We start from the raw sequence: 15,294 nt of genomic DNA on the forward strand, positions 1-15,294 counted from the left end.
GATTGTTTACTCTGGGGATTCTGAGTAATTATACCAGATAGCCTAAAAGATCTACACGACAGCCACTGGGGTATTGTCAAAATGAAGTCCCTGGCTAGAAGCTTGATGTGATGGCCTTCAGTGGATGATGGTATTGAAACTGAAGTGAATCAGTGTGACATTTGCAAGTATCAGTGTAGTGCACCAGAACACCTGTGCATACCTGGAAATGGGCATCGGGTCCATGGAAACAAATACATTTGGATTTTGCTGAATCTAAGGGTCAGATGTTCTTAGTACTGACTGATGTATATTGCAGACGGCCAGAGATTGTTTCTATGTCCACTACTACTACGTGCAAGACCGCAGAAGTTTTGAGAAACTTGTTTGCTGCTTATGAGTTACTGAATGAAGTGGTAATTGACAATGGACCTCAATCCATTTCAAGTGAATTTGAGACATTCATAAAATTGATTGCAGTCAAACATATCAAAACTCCAGCATACCATCCACCATCAAATGGATTGGCTGAGTGATTAGTGCAAAGTTTCAAGAAGTCTTTGGCAAAAAACAAAACAGTTGGTTGTCAGTCGCTGCAACACTCGGTTGCAAATTTTTTGTTTGGCTACAGAAATACACCGCATGTGACAACTGGAATAACTCCAGCTGAACTGTTTGTGTGAAGACCTGTTCGCACAAGGTTGTCTTTGATAAAGCCAAATTTTTCACAAGTGCTTCAAGATCAATTGGTTCAGAAAGAGTCCAAGAGTAAAGGCAGACTCAGAAACTTCGAGACTTCTGTAGGACAGTCGGTGCTAGTTAGAAAGTACAGGAGAGGAGAGAAAAATGGGTTACTGGAGAGATTACCCAAGTTATGGGTCCAGTCACTTATCTGACTAATTTGACTAATGGGTCACGTGTGAAGAAGCATGTTAACCAGTTAGTGGTAAACAAGAACAAAGAATCAGAAAATGATGAAGGTAAAGATGTTCATGTTTTGGTGATGTTCTTGTTTTGGTCTTGGACTTCCTGAGGAAACGCAACCTCTGGAACCAGAACCTGCAGTGGAAGAGCCATTGCCAGTTTCACAGGAACTCAGGGAACCAGACCCTGTGCCTCAGGATGAAGGGGGACCTAAAAGAACGATTAGGCCTCTGGCCAGACTGAACTTGTTTTTTAGCAGAGTAATAATGTACAGGAGAGGACTGTGGTGTCCTATGAAAGGAACCAGCAGGGGGCCCCAGGCCTATATAAGGCTGGATCCACTCCTGTAGCAGGATCGGCATTGGTGAGCGTCAGGGCGTGACCAGCAGGTGTTGAGCTGGACACGTTATTGTACAACCCCTGGCAAAAATTATGGAATCACCGGCCTCGGAGGATGTTCATTCAGTTGTTTAATTTTGTAGAAAAAAAGCAGATCACAGACATGACACAAAACTAAAGTCATTTCAAATGGCAACTTTCTGGCTTTAAGAAACACTGTAAGAAATCAGGAAAAAAAAATTGTGGCAGTCAGTAACAGTTACTTTTTTTAGACCAAGCAGAGGGAAAAAAATATGGAATCACTCAATTCTGAGGAAAAAATTATGGAATCATGAAAAACAAAATAACGCTCCAACACATCACTAGTATTTTGTTGCATCACCTCTGGCTTTTATAACAGCTTGCAGTCTCTGAGGCATGGACTTAATGAGTGACAAACAGTACTCTTCATCAGTCTGGCTCCAACTTTCTCTGATTGCTGTTGCCAGATCAGCTTTGCAGGTTGGAGCCTTGTCATGGACCATTTTCTTCAACTTCCACCAAAGATTTTCAATTGGATTAAGATCCGGACTATTTGCAGACGATGACATTGACCCTATGTGTCTTTTTGCAAGGAATGTTTTCACAGTTTTTGCTCTATGGCAAGATGCATTATCATCTTGAAAAATGATTTCATCATCCCCAAACATCCTTTCAATTGATGGGATAAGAAAAGTGTCCAAAATATCAACATAAACTTGTGCATTTATTGATGATGTAATGACAGCCATCTCCCCAGTGCCTTTACCTGACATGCAGCCCCATATCATCAATGACTGTGGAAATTTACATGTTCTCTTCAGGCAGTCATCTTTATAAATCTCATTGGAACAGCACCAAACAAAAGTTCCAGCATCATCACCTTGCCCAATGCAGATTCGAGACTCATCACTGAATATGACTTTCATCCAGTCATCCACAGTCCACGATTGCTTTTCCTTAGTCCATTGTAACCTTGTTTTTTCTGTTTAGGTGTTAATGATGGCTTTCGTTTAGCTTTTCTGTATGTAAATCCCATTTCCTTTAGGCGGTTTCTTACAGTTCAGTCACAGACGTTGACTCCAGTTTCCTCCCATTCGTTCCTCATTTGTTTTGTTGTGCATTTTCGATTTTTGAGACATATTGCTTTAAGTTTTCTGTCTTGATGCTTTGATGGCTTCCTTGGTCTACCAGTATGTTTGCCTTTAACAACCTTCCCATGTTGTTTGTATTTGGTCCAGAGTTTAGACACAGCTGACTGTGAACAACCAACATCTTTTGCAACACTGCGTGATGATTTACCCTCTTTTAAGAGTTTGATAATCCTCTCCTTTGTTTCAATTGACATCTCTCGTGTTGGAGCCATTATTCATGTCAGTCCACTTGGTGCAACAGCTCTCCAAGGTGTGATCACTCCTTTTTAGATGCAGACTAACGAGCAGATCTGATATGATGCAGGTGTTAGTTTTGGGGATGAAACTTTACGGGTGATTCTTAGACTACGGGCACTTATGTCCTTTGATCATATTGTATGAAAAACAGAAAAAAGGGGAAATTTCACACTTTTATAGTTATCTTTACAATGAAAGTGTTAAGAAATTTGTTCTAGTAGTCTATGATGACTTTTTCACCTTTTTTCAGCATCATTATATGCAAATATTGCCGTTTTGTGCTTGTCCCACACCCAGACTTTTGATCTTCAATGATAAAAATGAATGGTAAAGAAACGTTTTTTCTAATGTTTTAAAATCTCTGAATAAAATATCAGTAAAATAATCAAAACATAATTGGGGTATTCAGTGTCATACAACTGTTGTGATTTTTTTTAAAACAAAATGTAGTTGTCCCACACTATTGCCGTAATTTCCACCACAACACTGTAATGTCCCTTTAAACAGTTTGTATGAAAGATTGTTTGGGTAGTTTCTATGGAGATAAACAGTGACATCAGAGCACATGTATATAGCGCCAAATCACAACAAACAGTTGCCCCAAGGCGCTTTATACTGTAAGGCAATGGTGTGGTGGAAATTACATTTACAAGGCCAATAGTGCCCGTAGTTAAAGAATCACCCTTACAGGGTGATTCCATAATTTATTCCTCAGAATTGAGTGAGTCCATATTTTTTTCCCTCTGCTTGGTCTAAAAAAGTAACCGTTACTGACTGCCACAATTATTTTTCCTGATTTCTTAGTGTTTCTTAAAGCCAGAAAGTTGCCAATGGAAATGACTTTAGTTTTGTGTCATGTCTGTGATCTGCTTTTTTTCTACAAAATTAAACAACTGAATGAACATCCTCCGAGGCCGGTGATTCCATAATTATTGCCAGGGGTTGTAGCTCTCAGACACGTCCTGGATCTCGCTTAGGCTAGGATCCCTCCCTTCCTTTAGGCTAAATTAGGAGGTCTGAGAATCCTTGTGAATACGGACCAGCTGTCTACCTGGGTGGTTGCCATCCAGGACCCAAGGTGGTTGCATAGTGTAGTGGATGAGGCAAAGCACAGCACCAGCACATGGCCTCAGACTTGACCTCTCAATATCAGCCAACTCTCTCCTTGACCAGTCATACCGCCAACATTCAAAGTCTTAAAACTTACATCCACACTTCTTTGCTCCACTCCCACCGCCTCCGGACACATTCTGCTCCTCTTCATCACCCAGCAGTAGCCCAATATCCACCAGCACCCTGGCGTTCAACAGCCTCATCAGTGGTCGTTAACTTGGGCCTCGACCGGATGCTCGTCCTGCTTCATTGTTTTAGGCTTGGGATCAGTGCTTTGAATCCACTGGCATCCAAACTGGGTATATGACCAAATTTAGTGTACGTGCATCTTGCTTTTCCCCTCTTGTACCTGAGCCTGGGACCAGTACTCAGAATGTACGGGATGTATACCCCATTTCATTAAATTAGCTTTATTTTACATTAATTAAGCAACCCGTTACTTCTGCCTTTGCATCACATTTTAGAGATTTGTTTTTTCATTTAGGTTTAAAGGATATCATTTAGATGAGAGAACCCTGATTTTTTATTTTTAAATAAATGTTTGCACAGATAGACACAAAATGTTTGTTTGCAATGCTGAGTTTAGCTATGCAAAAATTATTACTAGGAAATGGTTGACATCTCCAAACCTGGATTACCGGCACAATCTTGTGTATTCAATATTTGTCATGGAACGCATTACACATCCTAAGAGACTTCAAATGGACAAGTTTGACAGAATTTGGGAGAAATGGAGAACATATATTTTGACTTGATGGCCCGAATTTGTATAATTCTCCATATTACTGGTAAAAGTAACACTGAATGTTAATTGTATTATGTACACCTCTTGTTCTAATTTTTCTTTTTGTTCTTTTTCTTATGTATGCATAATGTAAATTTAAAAAAATAATAATTATGTTTTTAACCCTTTCAAATTGTTATGAATTTTTAATGAAGATTCGTGTACTGATAGTCCAGGTCAAAGGCTGAAGTCAGGAAAAAGCTTGGAAAACAGAATAAAAAAAAATCCCCATCTTTTAACATGGAACAAATTTTCAAACATTCCCATCTATCTCAAAAAAGATAAAATGCCTTTCATATTTTAGAGTGTTAGGTAGGATGGTATCTTTTATCATCTGACAAAGTCCGATCTGATCCACAATGTGTATTTTGTAGACATTTGACTTTAATATCGAAAAGTCCATCAGGTGTACATTTTTCATTATATCGCAATCAAAAGTGCCGCAATCACTCATTTTTCTGTTATGGATTCACCTACACCACCAACACTGGATGGAGGTTCCAATTTTATGCCAGTTTGTCTTCCAGTTAACAGTTGGAAACCAAGTGACAAAAAGCAACAACAGATTGTGCACAGCAGAGATAACCAGTGAAAATGATCTAAGAAAAAAAAACAAACCCGCACACAAAAAAATTTGATTTGATGCAAGTGCGTCAACTCAATACATGCTCCTGACATTCGATCACATCAAATGTAGCTTTTGAAAAGTCACTTCTAACAGGACTTTGACCTTGAAAACTTTTTCCAAGGTAAAAAATTGTGGGATTGGAAACTAGTGTTGGTGGAGGTTTGCGCTCTATGAACGCGGTGCTCGAATTATTTCTTTGAAATGGCATAAAGAAATGCCATTCTGCCTACAACCTTACAGCTGCACAAAACTCTGAAATGATGAGTTTTTTGTTTTACAAGATTTTTTGTTAACTATGTGTGTGCCGAATGAACTCAATTCATTCAAAATGAAGCCCCAGGATGCGTAGACTTTCTATCTTCACTGTATACCAGTTGGTATGAACCACTTCAAGGAAGGCAAAAACAGCTTTCATAGGGGTGAGATTTTGTTCCCCCCCTTTCATGAGGATTTTCACTCTCTCTTTTGTCTCAGCAGGTCTTCCTTGTTGTGTCGGTTGTGTTCAGGAAGTCCCTGGTTTGTGTTGGTGAATCCTACAGCCTCTACCCCACAAAATGAAAGTTGCCCCAGGCTTGGACCAATGAGTCCATTCTGGATGTCACAACCCCCTAACCCCAGCACCCAGAATGTGTAAAAAGACAATAAATATGCTGCACATTTTAGAAAACTACAATCAAAGTGTTTATTTTATGGATTAGAAGGGCCTGTTTTACATAAGCGTGTAAAAACACAAATTCCACAGACTGTGGCTGTTGAAGCTGTCATTGGCTGAGCTGCTCTATGATGTCATCATTCGAGGGGCAATGCTCATCGACATCAGCTCCTGGAACAGAAGCTTGCACGCATACGGCATCCGAACCAGAGAAATCTGACAAAAACAAGATCAATTAGTGTCAATATGAAGAACTAATGGGCTGACTTCTAGATCTTCTCAAAGTAAAAACAAGAAAAACTGTTGAATGTATATTGCTGAAGAAGTTGACATTTATTTGTGTGACATACCTGTGTCTTGTTGCGACAACCACGACACTCGTAAGTGTGCGTTCGTGTGTTGGCGATGGCCATGAGGCCACACAAATTGCAGACGTGAACCTGATATGGATCAGATGCCTCAAAGAGCCGTTCTCTGAGGAACTGAGCTGCTCCGTGAGCAATCTGACAGTCCCGTTCCATCTCCCCGAAACGCAGACCACCATCACTGAGGAGATAGACAGCATCGCCTTACAGCCTTGAAACAATGTCTTAAGACATTTTTAACGTAAGATTTCAGATGTGAATTTGATATTCAAGCCAACCCTCAAAATACAAAACCACCAGCTCCATCCTAAATAATTTCAGTAAAACTTAGTGGCAGCGCCAGGAAATTTTTGTTGGGGGGCCGAGGTAAAAGTTGGAGGGGCTCCACAAAACGTCATCGAATTGAACAATATATAGTAAACTGCTTTATAAATACCAAGGTATATGTTTTAGTCACCCGTGTTACTCTAAAATGTGGTATAAATTCGCACACACATCACTTAGAATCACGTGCTTTGTGATCCACAAACACAAATTGTGTGTGGGTTTTTACAAATAAATGTTTATTTGCAAAACTGAAAATTCTGTTTGTGAAAGGTGATTCAGCATTGGTGGATCACCAAACACACATTCATCACTTTGCTCAGTTACGCAATATTGAGGCATTCTCAGTGCAAAACTGCAGTTGAGATCCACAAATATGTCAGTCGCTATTCACATTATTGGCAGGATTATTGGGGGGGCTCGGCTCATTATTGGGCAGGCTTAACCCCCCCCCCCCCCAAGCCCCCCCTGGTGCCGCCACTGGACCCAAGAGCGGCCAAAAGCAGATCAACACTCTGTAAAGGCTAAAAATTGGATTAAATGTGAAATTTAGAGCTGCATCACCTGAATGCTGATTAAAAAAAGGCAATAATTGACGACAGGAACTGCAGGGGAAATCTGGGTGCAAGTACTTGTTTGTGCGGTACAAGCTTTCTCTGGGCCACCTTTTCCAAGTCTCCGTCCACTGACAGCTGCCTGCTTGTCTGTGGTGCCAAGTGTTTTGTTAGTCTCCAGTGCCCTGAACTGCCAACATGGCTGCAGAGCTGACGGTGAGAGGGTTAGACTTCAAGCCCACACAGTGAAGCTGAAAGTAGAGTGCAGTGTGCAGAATGCCAACTACTGCAGGAGATAACAGAATATCTACAGAGGAATGCTTGAAATGGTGATGCAAGCACCAAATTTGGCACAAATAATCCTTACTTTTTTGAAAAAAACAGACTGGCCACTTGAATTATCAACAGGTGGCCACGTAGGGGTCAATTGAAGAATTACACAGGTGTCAAAATGTAAAAGTTGCTTCAACCATATTAAAAACTATACAACATTTCCAAAAAGTTATAGCTTGTACCATCTATGACTAAATGTTCTGGAGTTATGGGGTAAAAACAGCAAGAATGGTGACAAAGGTCAGTTTCAGTTTGTACATGGGTCAAAGGTTAAAGTTGCTCCAATTTTCATGAAAAAATTATTGGAAATTATTGGTTGAGTTAATGTTTTAAAAAGGAATAGTTTGCACAATGTGTCAGGCTTAGTTATCATGCTACGGGGTAACATGCAGTGAGACACATAAGTATTTGATACACTATCAATTTTGCAAGTTTTCCCGATGGAGAGGTCTAATTTTTATCGTAGGGACACTTCAGCTATGACAATAGAATAGCTTTTATTGTCCGTTATTGTTAGATTCCGTCACTGTGAGAGACAGAATCAAAAAAAAAAAAAAAAAAAATTGAGAAATTCACATTGTATGATTCTTTTTAATAATTAATTTGCATTATATGAAATAAGTATTTGATCCAACAGAAAAACAGACCTTAATATTTGGTACAGAAAACTTTGTTTGCAGTTCCAGAGCTCAGACATTTCCTGTAGTTCTTGACCAGGTTTGCACACTGCAGCAGGGATTTTGGTCCACTCCTCCATACAGATCTTCTCCAGATCTTTCAGGTTTGGAGTTTCAGCTCCCTCTAGCTCTATTTTGCTCCTGTGTGAATCTTAGGAGTGGTTAGCATTTTTGTTAGCAGTTAGCGTGCGCTAGCTTGGCGCACAAAGTACACTACTTTACACTTTACATAAATCCTGCATGATGCTGGCAGATAGGGTGGCTCTTTTAGAGCAGGGGTTCTCAATCTGGTCCTCAAAGACCCCTGAACCTGCACATTTTCCGTCTCTCCCAGCTCTGCCACAAGCTGATTTGCCAAATCAGGTGCCTGTTAAGAGCAGATTGGCTGTGGCCTTGGATATGCCTGTTGTGAGTTCTTTGGACCCACAGGTGACTTCCACTCCTATCTCCAGGCCAAAACGACAGGCTTTAGTGATACGGGATTCTATCACCCGCAAAGTCAGGTTACAGATGCTGGCTGACGTTAAATGTATTCCTGGGGCCAGAGCTCCCGACATTGCATCCCATCTTAGGGTGCTGACACTGCAGAAGGGTAGACAAACAAAGGAACATGACACGAGATACAGCCACAGTTATTCACGTCGGCGCCAATGATGTCAGGATAAAGCACTCTGAGGTCACAAAAATGGACATAGAGAGGACTTGTGACCTTGCCAGAAACATGTCTCAGCATCAATAGCCTCTGGTCGCCACCCCTCCCGTGGTAATGAGGCGTTAAGCAAGCTGACATCGTTAAATAGGTGGCTGACGCAATTTTGTCAACAACAAGGCTTTAGTTTTATTGATAACTGGCCTTCATTTTGGGGCCACCATGGCTTGCTGATGCCGGACAGCTTTCACCCTACTGCAGAAGGCACCACCATCTTGTCTGCAAACATACATAGAGCTCTACAGGGAGGGTAACATTAGGACATTACAGCAGGCCACAGAGCAGGAGATTACAGACCCTGTAAGGCTTATGATGAATGTGGGTGTGGAATCCATTAGCTTAGCAGTGCAGAAAATCCCCTAAGGTGATTGTGCAGTTTATGTGGCAGGGAGGCAAATTCATCCAGTTGAGACTGTGGCCTGTTTCCGCAAATGTGACCATAAAAATCAGAGGGATATGCTTTGCAAGCTTAATACCCATTACAACACTGGATGACGTTGAAATTGAGGATGGCCCTTTGGCTGTTCCAGCAATATGAAATACAAGGTCTGTGAGAAAACAATCCGACCTTTTTATTTTATGCAAAAAATATATGGATTTGATTCATATGATTTTACGTCAGCCAAGCTTGAACCTTCGCGCGCATGCGTGAATTTTTCCACGCCTGTCGGTTGCGTCATTCGCCTGTGGGCAGGCTTTGAGTGAGCACTGGTCCACCCCTCTTGTCGTTGTTTCATTGCGAGGAAATGGCGGAATGATTTGGGCTTTTTTCCCCATCAGAAAGTTTTCAGAAACTGTTAGACAGGCAGCTGGAAACCATTCAAAAAATTTATCTGGCTTTCGGTGAAAATTTTACGGGCTTCACAGAGAATGAGTGTTACTACAGCTTTAAGGACTGCCCACAATGGCGCACGAGCCGCCATTGAGAGGCAGAAACCACCACATCATTTCTAAACGGATCGCTGTGTGGAGCCGGGACCGTCGTGTGCAATTTCTCTGGTTATCACAAGAGGTGGACATCAGCCATTTTCCGGCAGATTTCACTTTTAACAAGAGATTTTGTCATGGAAAGCCGCGCGGAGGCTTTGCGCGTGACGACCGATTTCGGAGTGTTAAAGGACAAGTTGGGACATGCCCAGCTCTCCACAATTTCTCTTATACTCACTCGACTGGTAAGCACTGAAAGCTTGTCCCAACTTGTCCTTTAACACTCCGAAATGGAGGTGTTCTTTTGTCTCGCTCCATCAGCAAATCGGTCAACCCCACTGAGCTCCTTAGTCTGGGTCTCATTAACATAAAATCACTGTCCTCAAAATCATTGCTGATTAATGATCTAATTATGGATCATCACTTAGATATGATTGGGTTATGTGAAACCTGGCTTAAACCTCCAGCTGTCCTCCCCTCAAATGAGGCTCCTCACTGGCATACACATTTGGTCATGTCCCTCGTGATGAGAAGCAAGGCGGGGGTGTTGCTCTTATTTATAAATCTAGGTTTAGTTTTTATTAACAGTTGGGGGTCATAAATATAATGTTATCCTATCTATTCGTTATTCCTTATCTATATAATTCGAATATCTGATTCTCTGCTCTGCCCACGATGCTACGTATTCCCAAGGTCACAAGAATAAAAATCAGCTGTATTATTGTGTCACTGCCCCCGGCCCACACTTTGAATTCTTAGATGAATTTGGGGGGTTTATCTCTAACTTGTCAACTAGTGCAGATTCTGATTATTGGTGACTTTAGCATTTATATAAATAAGCCTTCTAATCCCCTCTGCAAATCATTTATGGAAATTATGGATGTATTAGGACTCCAGGAATGCATTCAGGATTCAACACACGTGTGGAAATACCCTGGATTTGGTTCTCGCACGTGTTATTGCTGTCACGAATATTGACATCATGCCTCTTGCTTCAGTAGTCAAAACTATTCCATTTATTCACCCTATTAACCAATAATTTGCACCAGTTTTTACCACAACTGGAGCAACTTTAACTTCTGACCCTTGTACAAACTGAAACTGACCTTTGTCACCATTCTTGCTGTTTTTACCACATAACATTCAGTCATAGATTGTCCAAACTCAACCATTTTGGAATCTCTATGATCAGACAAATAATGTGGTGTAGTTTTCAATGATTAGAGCATCTTTTAAATTCTGACTCCTGTGTAATTCTTCAATTGGCCCCTATCTGGCCACCGATTGAACATTCAAGTAGCCAGTTTGTTTTTTCAAAAGAGTAATGTCTAAGGAGTATTTGTGCCAATTTTACTATCACCATCCGAAAGATTGTTTCAGTTATCTGCAGCACTAAGCCCCACCCTTTACACTTAACTACCATCTGCCACTGTCTAGCCAGCTACAATTGTGACAGTGAGGGCCTGGTTCATATGTTTTTATGCCAGAGTGTTTTTCTGGCCTCTGGAGTCCACAAGGCAGTGAATCTTTGAAATCAGACTTTTCTTTCATAGACATGTGCAGCCCATCCAAGGTTAATGAGCACCATCTGCCCAAAGCATTTGCTTTTAAGATAGCAGTAACTCACCCTCGCCCCTTCTCCTGTCAGTATAACAATTCTTACCAGGCTTAGAAACAAAGACACTCAAGACAACCAGGAGCTGGATTTTGGTTGTTGGAGGCTTTTAAAGATGTGATGCCATTAGGAACGTACATCAACTGGAGAATTGCAGGTACGACGTCAAACATGTTACCAACAAACTTTATTGTAATTTTCCAAGAACTGCAAATGCATTACGGGAAACACTTTTTTTTTTTTGCACAGTTAGCCTGCAGAAAGTTTTCTTAAATTTCACTTTACACTGCGAATGACTGCCTGAGCAAATAGAGTGACTGGAGGCAGTGATTCAAGACAGATTTAGATTTAGGGTTAGAGTTAACCCTAACCCTTATTCTATGTAGTATAAGTTGCACCAATTAAAAAAGGTCTCTTGAACAGGAAAAACCCATATATAAGTTGCACTGGTGTATAAGTCACACCTTAATTCTCTATTACAGGTGAGCCCTGTTAACTCCTGCATGTGCAAGATCCAATTTGGCTTTACTCACGGTCAAATTTAGACTACTGTATAAAAGTCAGTTTCTGTGCCGATGATCCCTGACTATTCAAAGTTTTTGGATGCGACTCTTTAGGTCCTTACTGCCCGCTCAGACTGGGCCGGAATTTATGCACGCCACACACGCGCCCGTTTGTGCGTGTCTGGCAAATAGTCAGGAATCTTCAGCACAGAATCCCAAACCCACTCCAGATGAAGAAATCACCACCATATAGGAAGGAATCACTCTTCAAATGGTCAAAATTATTTATGGCAAGGTAAGGTGATCTAAATTTTTTTTAGTCAACTTCATTAACTCGCAGTTTCAGATAACCCGCAGTCCGATTTTGTGCAACCCAACTCGGTCGAGTTAACAGAGTTTACCTGTACCAGTTTATGAATTTGAGATTTTTGTGCATTGTTGATGTGTACTTTTTACTACTGGCATTCTTTTATTACTGAAGTATATTCCATTTCATGCTTTGATTAATGTGAAAGTCCGATATAAATAGATACTGTAATTATTATTGGGAATAAAGTCATGATTTTTCAATGATATAAATCACACCCGAGTATAATTCGTAGAGCTCCCCAAACTAGTTAAAAACCATGACATACTGCGGAGCGGTGCGGCGGCACAGGAAAAACACCTCCGTGTTGATAACCATTTGTAAAATCCAGGCGGCTTTTGATGGCTTTCAGTGGAGTGAGTATATGAGAAATTGTTTAACAGCTGGACATGTTCCAACTTGTCCTTAAGGCTTCCAACAGAGGTGTTTTTCCTGTGGCGGAGCGTCGCGGCGGCTGCGAGCCGACGCTGTAATCCGTCCGCATGTCTTTCATTAAAAAAAATCTCCTTTAACAGTGGAATATCTGGATAAAATGCTGAAACCGACTTCTTCTGAAACTTCTCTGTTCTCTCACGACGTCCTGGATCAACAGAGCCTGAAATGTGGAGGTTTTCAGCTTGAAACAGGCTGACGACGGCGCCTGAGAGCGCTGCGCGACGTCTCGCACCGTGGGAAGTCCTTAAAGCGACAGTATCACCTCAAAATCTCTCATCAGCTGTTAAAATTTTCACCGAAAACCAGCTTAATTTTTCGAACCGTGTCCACTTCGATGTGTCTCACAGGTTTAGAAAAAATTTTGATCAAACAAAGCGCCAGTCTCTCAGCAACTTCTCAGACAAAGGAATTCCGACGAGGGGCTGGACGATTCCTCCCACAAGGAGTGCTCACAGGCGAAAGACGTCACCGACAGGCGTGGAAAAACTCACGCATGCGCATGAGGGTTCAAGCATGTCTGACGTAAAAACATATGAATGAAATCCATATAGTTTTTGAAAAAAATAAAAAGGACCTATACTTTATTGACAGACCTCGTACATACATACACACACACACACACACATATATATATATACACATATATATATAATGGTTACATACACTTCATAATGCAAACTCTTGGACACATCATCAGTGATAGTACCTGGGGTCATGGGGGGTTTCGGGTCTTTCAACTTCAGACCCCCTCGCCCAGGCGACCCGACCGGGAGTGATCAAATCCCGGCCTGTGTCCAAGAAGCTGTCGCCCACTGCTTGTCCCTCCTGATCCACAACCACCGTGAAGCTCTCTCTGCAGCCTCGAATGCTGCAGTGATGGCCTTTCTTTTGCGTGCTCCAGTGATACCCAAGAGGCTATAGGCCTTGCAGAGTGACTTTCCTGCAAAGCCCCTTACTCCAACTTCGACAGGAAGGCACCTCGCATGCCACCCCCATCTGCGACACTCCACCAGCTCAGCATACTTCTCCCTCTTCCTCTCACTGGCTTCCTCCATTCTCTCCTCCCAGGGCACTGTAAGCTCCAGCATAATGACCTGCTTAGATGACTCTGAAAACAGAACGATGTCTGGTCTAAGATTGGTTTCCAAGATGTTTTCAGGAAAGCGAAGCTGTTTCCCCAGGTCCACCCTCAACTGCCAGTCCTTCGCTGCACCCAGGAGACCTGTCTGGGCCTTCGGTCAGGCGGGTGGTTGTTCTCCAGCTCGCACAAACGAGATTTCCCGCCTTAATGGTTTCAAGCTCTCGCACTGGACTATGGCAGTATTGATGGACTCAGCAACTACTTTCAGCACCTGGTCATGGCGCCAACGATAGCGACAATCCCCCAGCGCTTTGGGGCAGCTGCTGAGGATGTGCCCCAGAGTTCCTCTCCCCTGGCACAAGGGGCATGCTGAGGTATCAGCCTTGCCCCAAGTGAAAAGGTTCGACGGGCTGGGTAGGACATCATAAACTGACTGGATTAAGAATTTAATGCGGAAGGGTTCTGCCTTCCACAACCCCGGCCACGAGATCTTCCTCTCTATGGCTCCCTCCCATCTGGTCCATGCGCCCTGTTGTCTCAATCCCACCATCTGGCTTGCACGCTGCTCCTCAACCCCAGCTCTCACTTCGCGTTGAACCAGGTCCTGCCTTACCTTGCCCTCAGTTTTGTTATAGTGGATTGTTGGGATAGTACCCAGGCCCGCCCGGCCGATTGCCACAGAACCCACAAGCTCCTTGTTACGCAGCCGTGCTTCTGCCTGGTCCACAGCTTCCTGTGCCTTCCACTTTCTGCCAGTCCTCACCTCAATACCTGCTTGAGATACTTTCATGTCCTTGGAATCCCTATATTGGAGCACCTCTCTTGCTCTGATAACCCTAAACTCCTCAGTAAGGCTTTTGATAGGGAGCGTCAGCTTGGTCTTATTGCCGTAAAGGGCAATGCTGCTCAGGCTTCGAGGTAAGCCCAACCAACGACACAGATGGCTGCTGATCCTCCTCTCAAACCCTTCCACCGTAGAGATGGGAAACTCATACACGAGCAATGGCCACAGTATTCTAGGCAGGATGCCATGCTGGTATAACCACACCTTGAATTTACCCGGAAGACCTGACTTGTCGACTGTTGTCAGCCAACTCTCTAATTGTTCATTAGTTGCCCTAATGGAGGCGGCATCCTTTAGGGAGCAGTCAAAGGTTTTTCCAAGGCTCTTCACAGGTTTCTCTGTGACAGATGGTATACGGGTACCTCCTAGATAGAAGTGGAACCGATCAGTCACCTTCCCTCTCTTCAGGACCAGTGACCTGGATTTTTCTGGCTTAAAGCGCATCCAAGCCCAGGTGGTTGACCTCTCCAAACCTTGGAGGATCCCTCTGCACCCAGGAACTGACACTGTTGTTACTGTCAGGTCATCCATGAATGCCCTGATAGGAGGCTGCCAGATCCAAGACTTAGTTTGAGGACCTCTACATTCCGGCTCGGCAGACTTGACTAGCATGTTCATGGCCAGGGCAAAGAGTATCACTGAAATAGTACATCCCGTGATAATCCCTTTCTCCAGCTGATAATACTCTGATGTAACTGTGCCAGAAGTGAACCTTAAGTTAAAGCTATTATA

The 15,294-nt window shown here is 42.5% G+C and overlaps 1 protein-coding gene across 1 annotated transcript in view; it reads right to left on the bottom strand.

The window, feature by feature from the left end:
* Positions 1-5,833: 5,833 nt before the first annotated feature.
* polr2b (polymerase (RNA) II (DNA directed) polypeptide B) overlaps positions 5,834-15,294 on the bottom strand; it is a 165,403-nt gene continuing 155,942 nt past the window's right edge. The window contains exons 24-25 of the mRNA XM_034182216.1: positions 6,179-6,374; positions 5,834-6,044 (exon numbers count right to left, since the gene is read on the bottom strand). Coding sequence (XP_034038107.1) covers positions 5,955-6,044; positions 6,179-6,374 — 286 coding nt within the window. The 3' untranslated portion in view covers positions 5,834-5,954. The remainder of the gene's footprint in view (positions 6,045-6,178; positions 6,375-15,294) is intronic.

The sequence above is a fragment of the Thalassophryne amazonica genome, chromosome 11, assembly GCF_902500255.1.
Source record: "Thalassophryne amazonica chromosome 11, fThaAma1.1, whole genome shotgun sequence".
Classification (NCBI taxonomy): Eukaryota; Metazoa; Chordata; class Actinopteri; order Batrachoidiformes; family Batrachoididae; genus Thalassophryne; species Thalassophryne amazonica.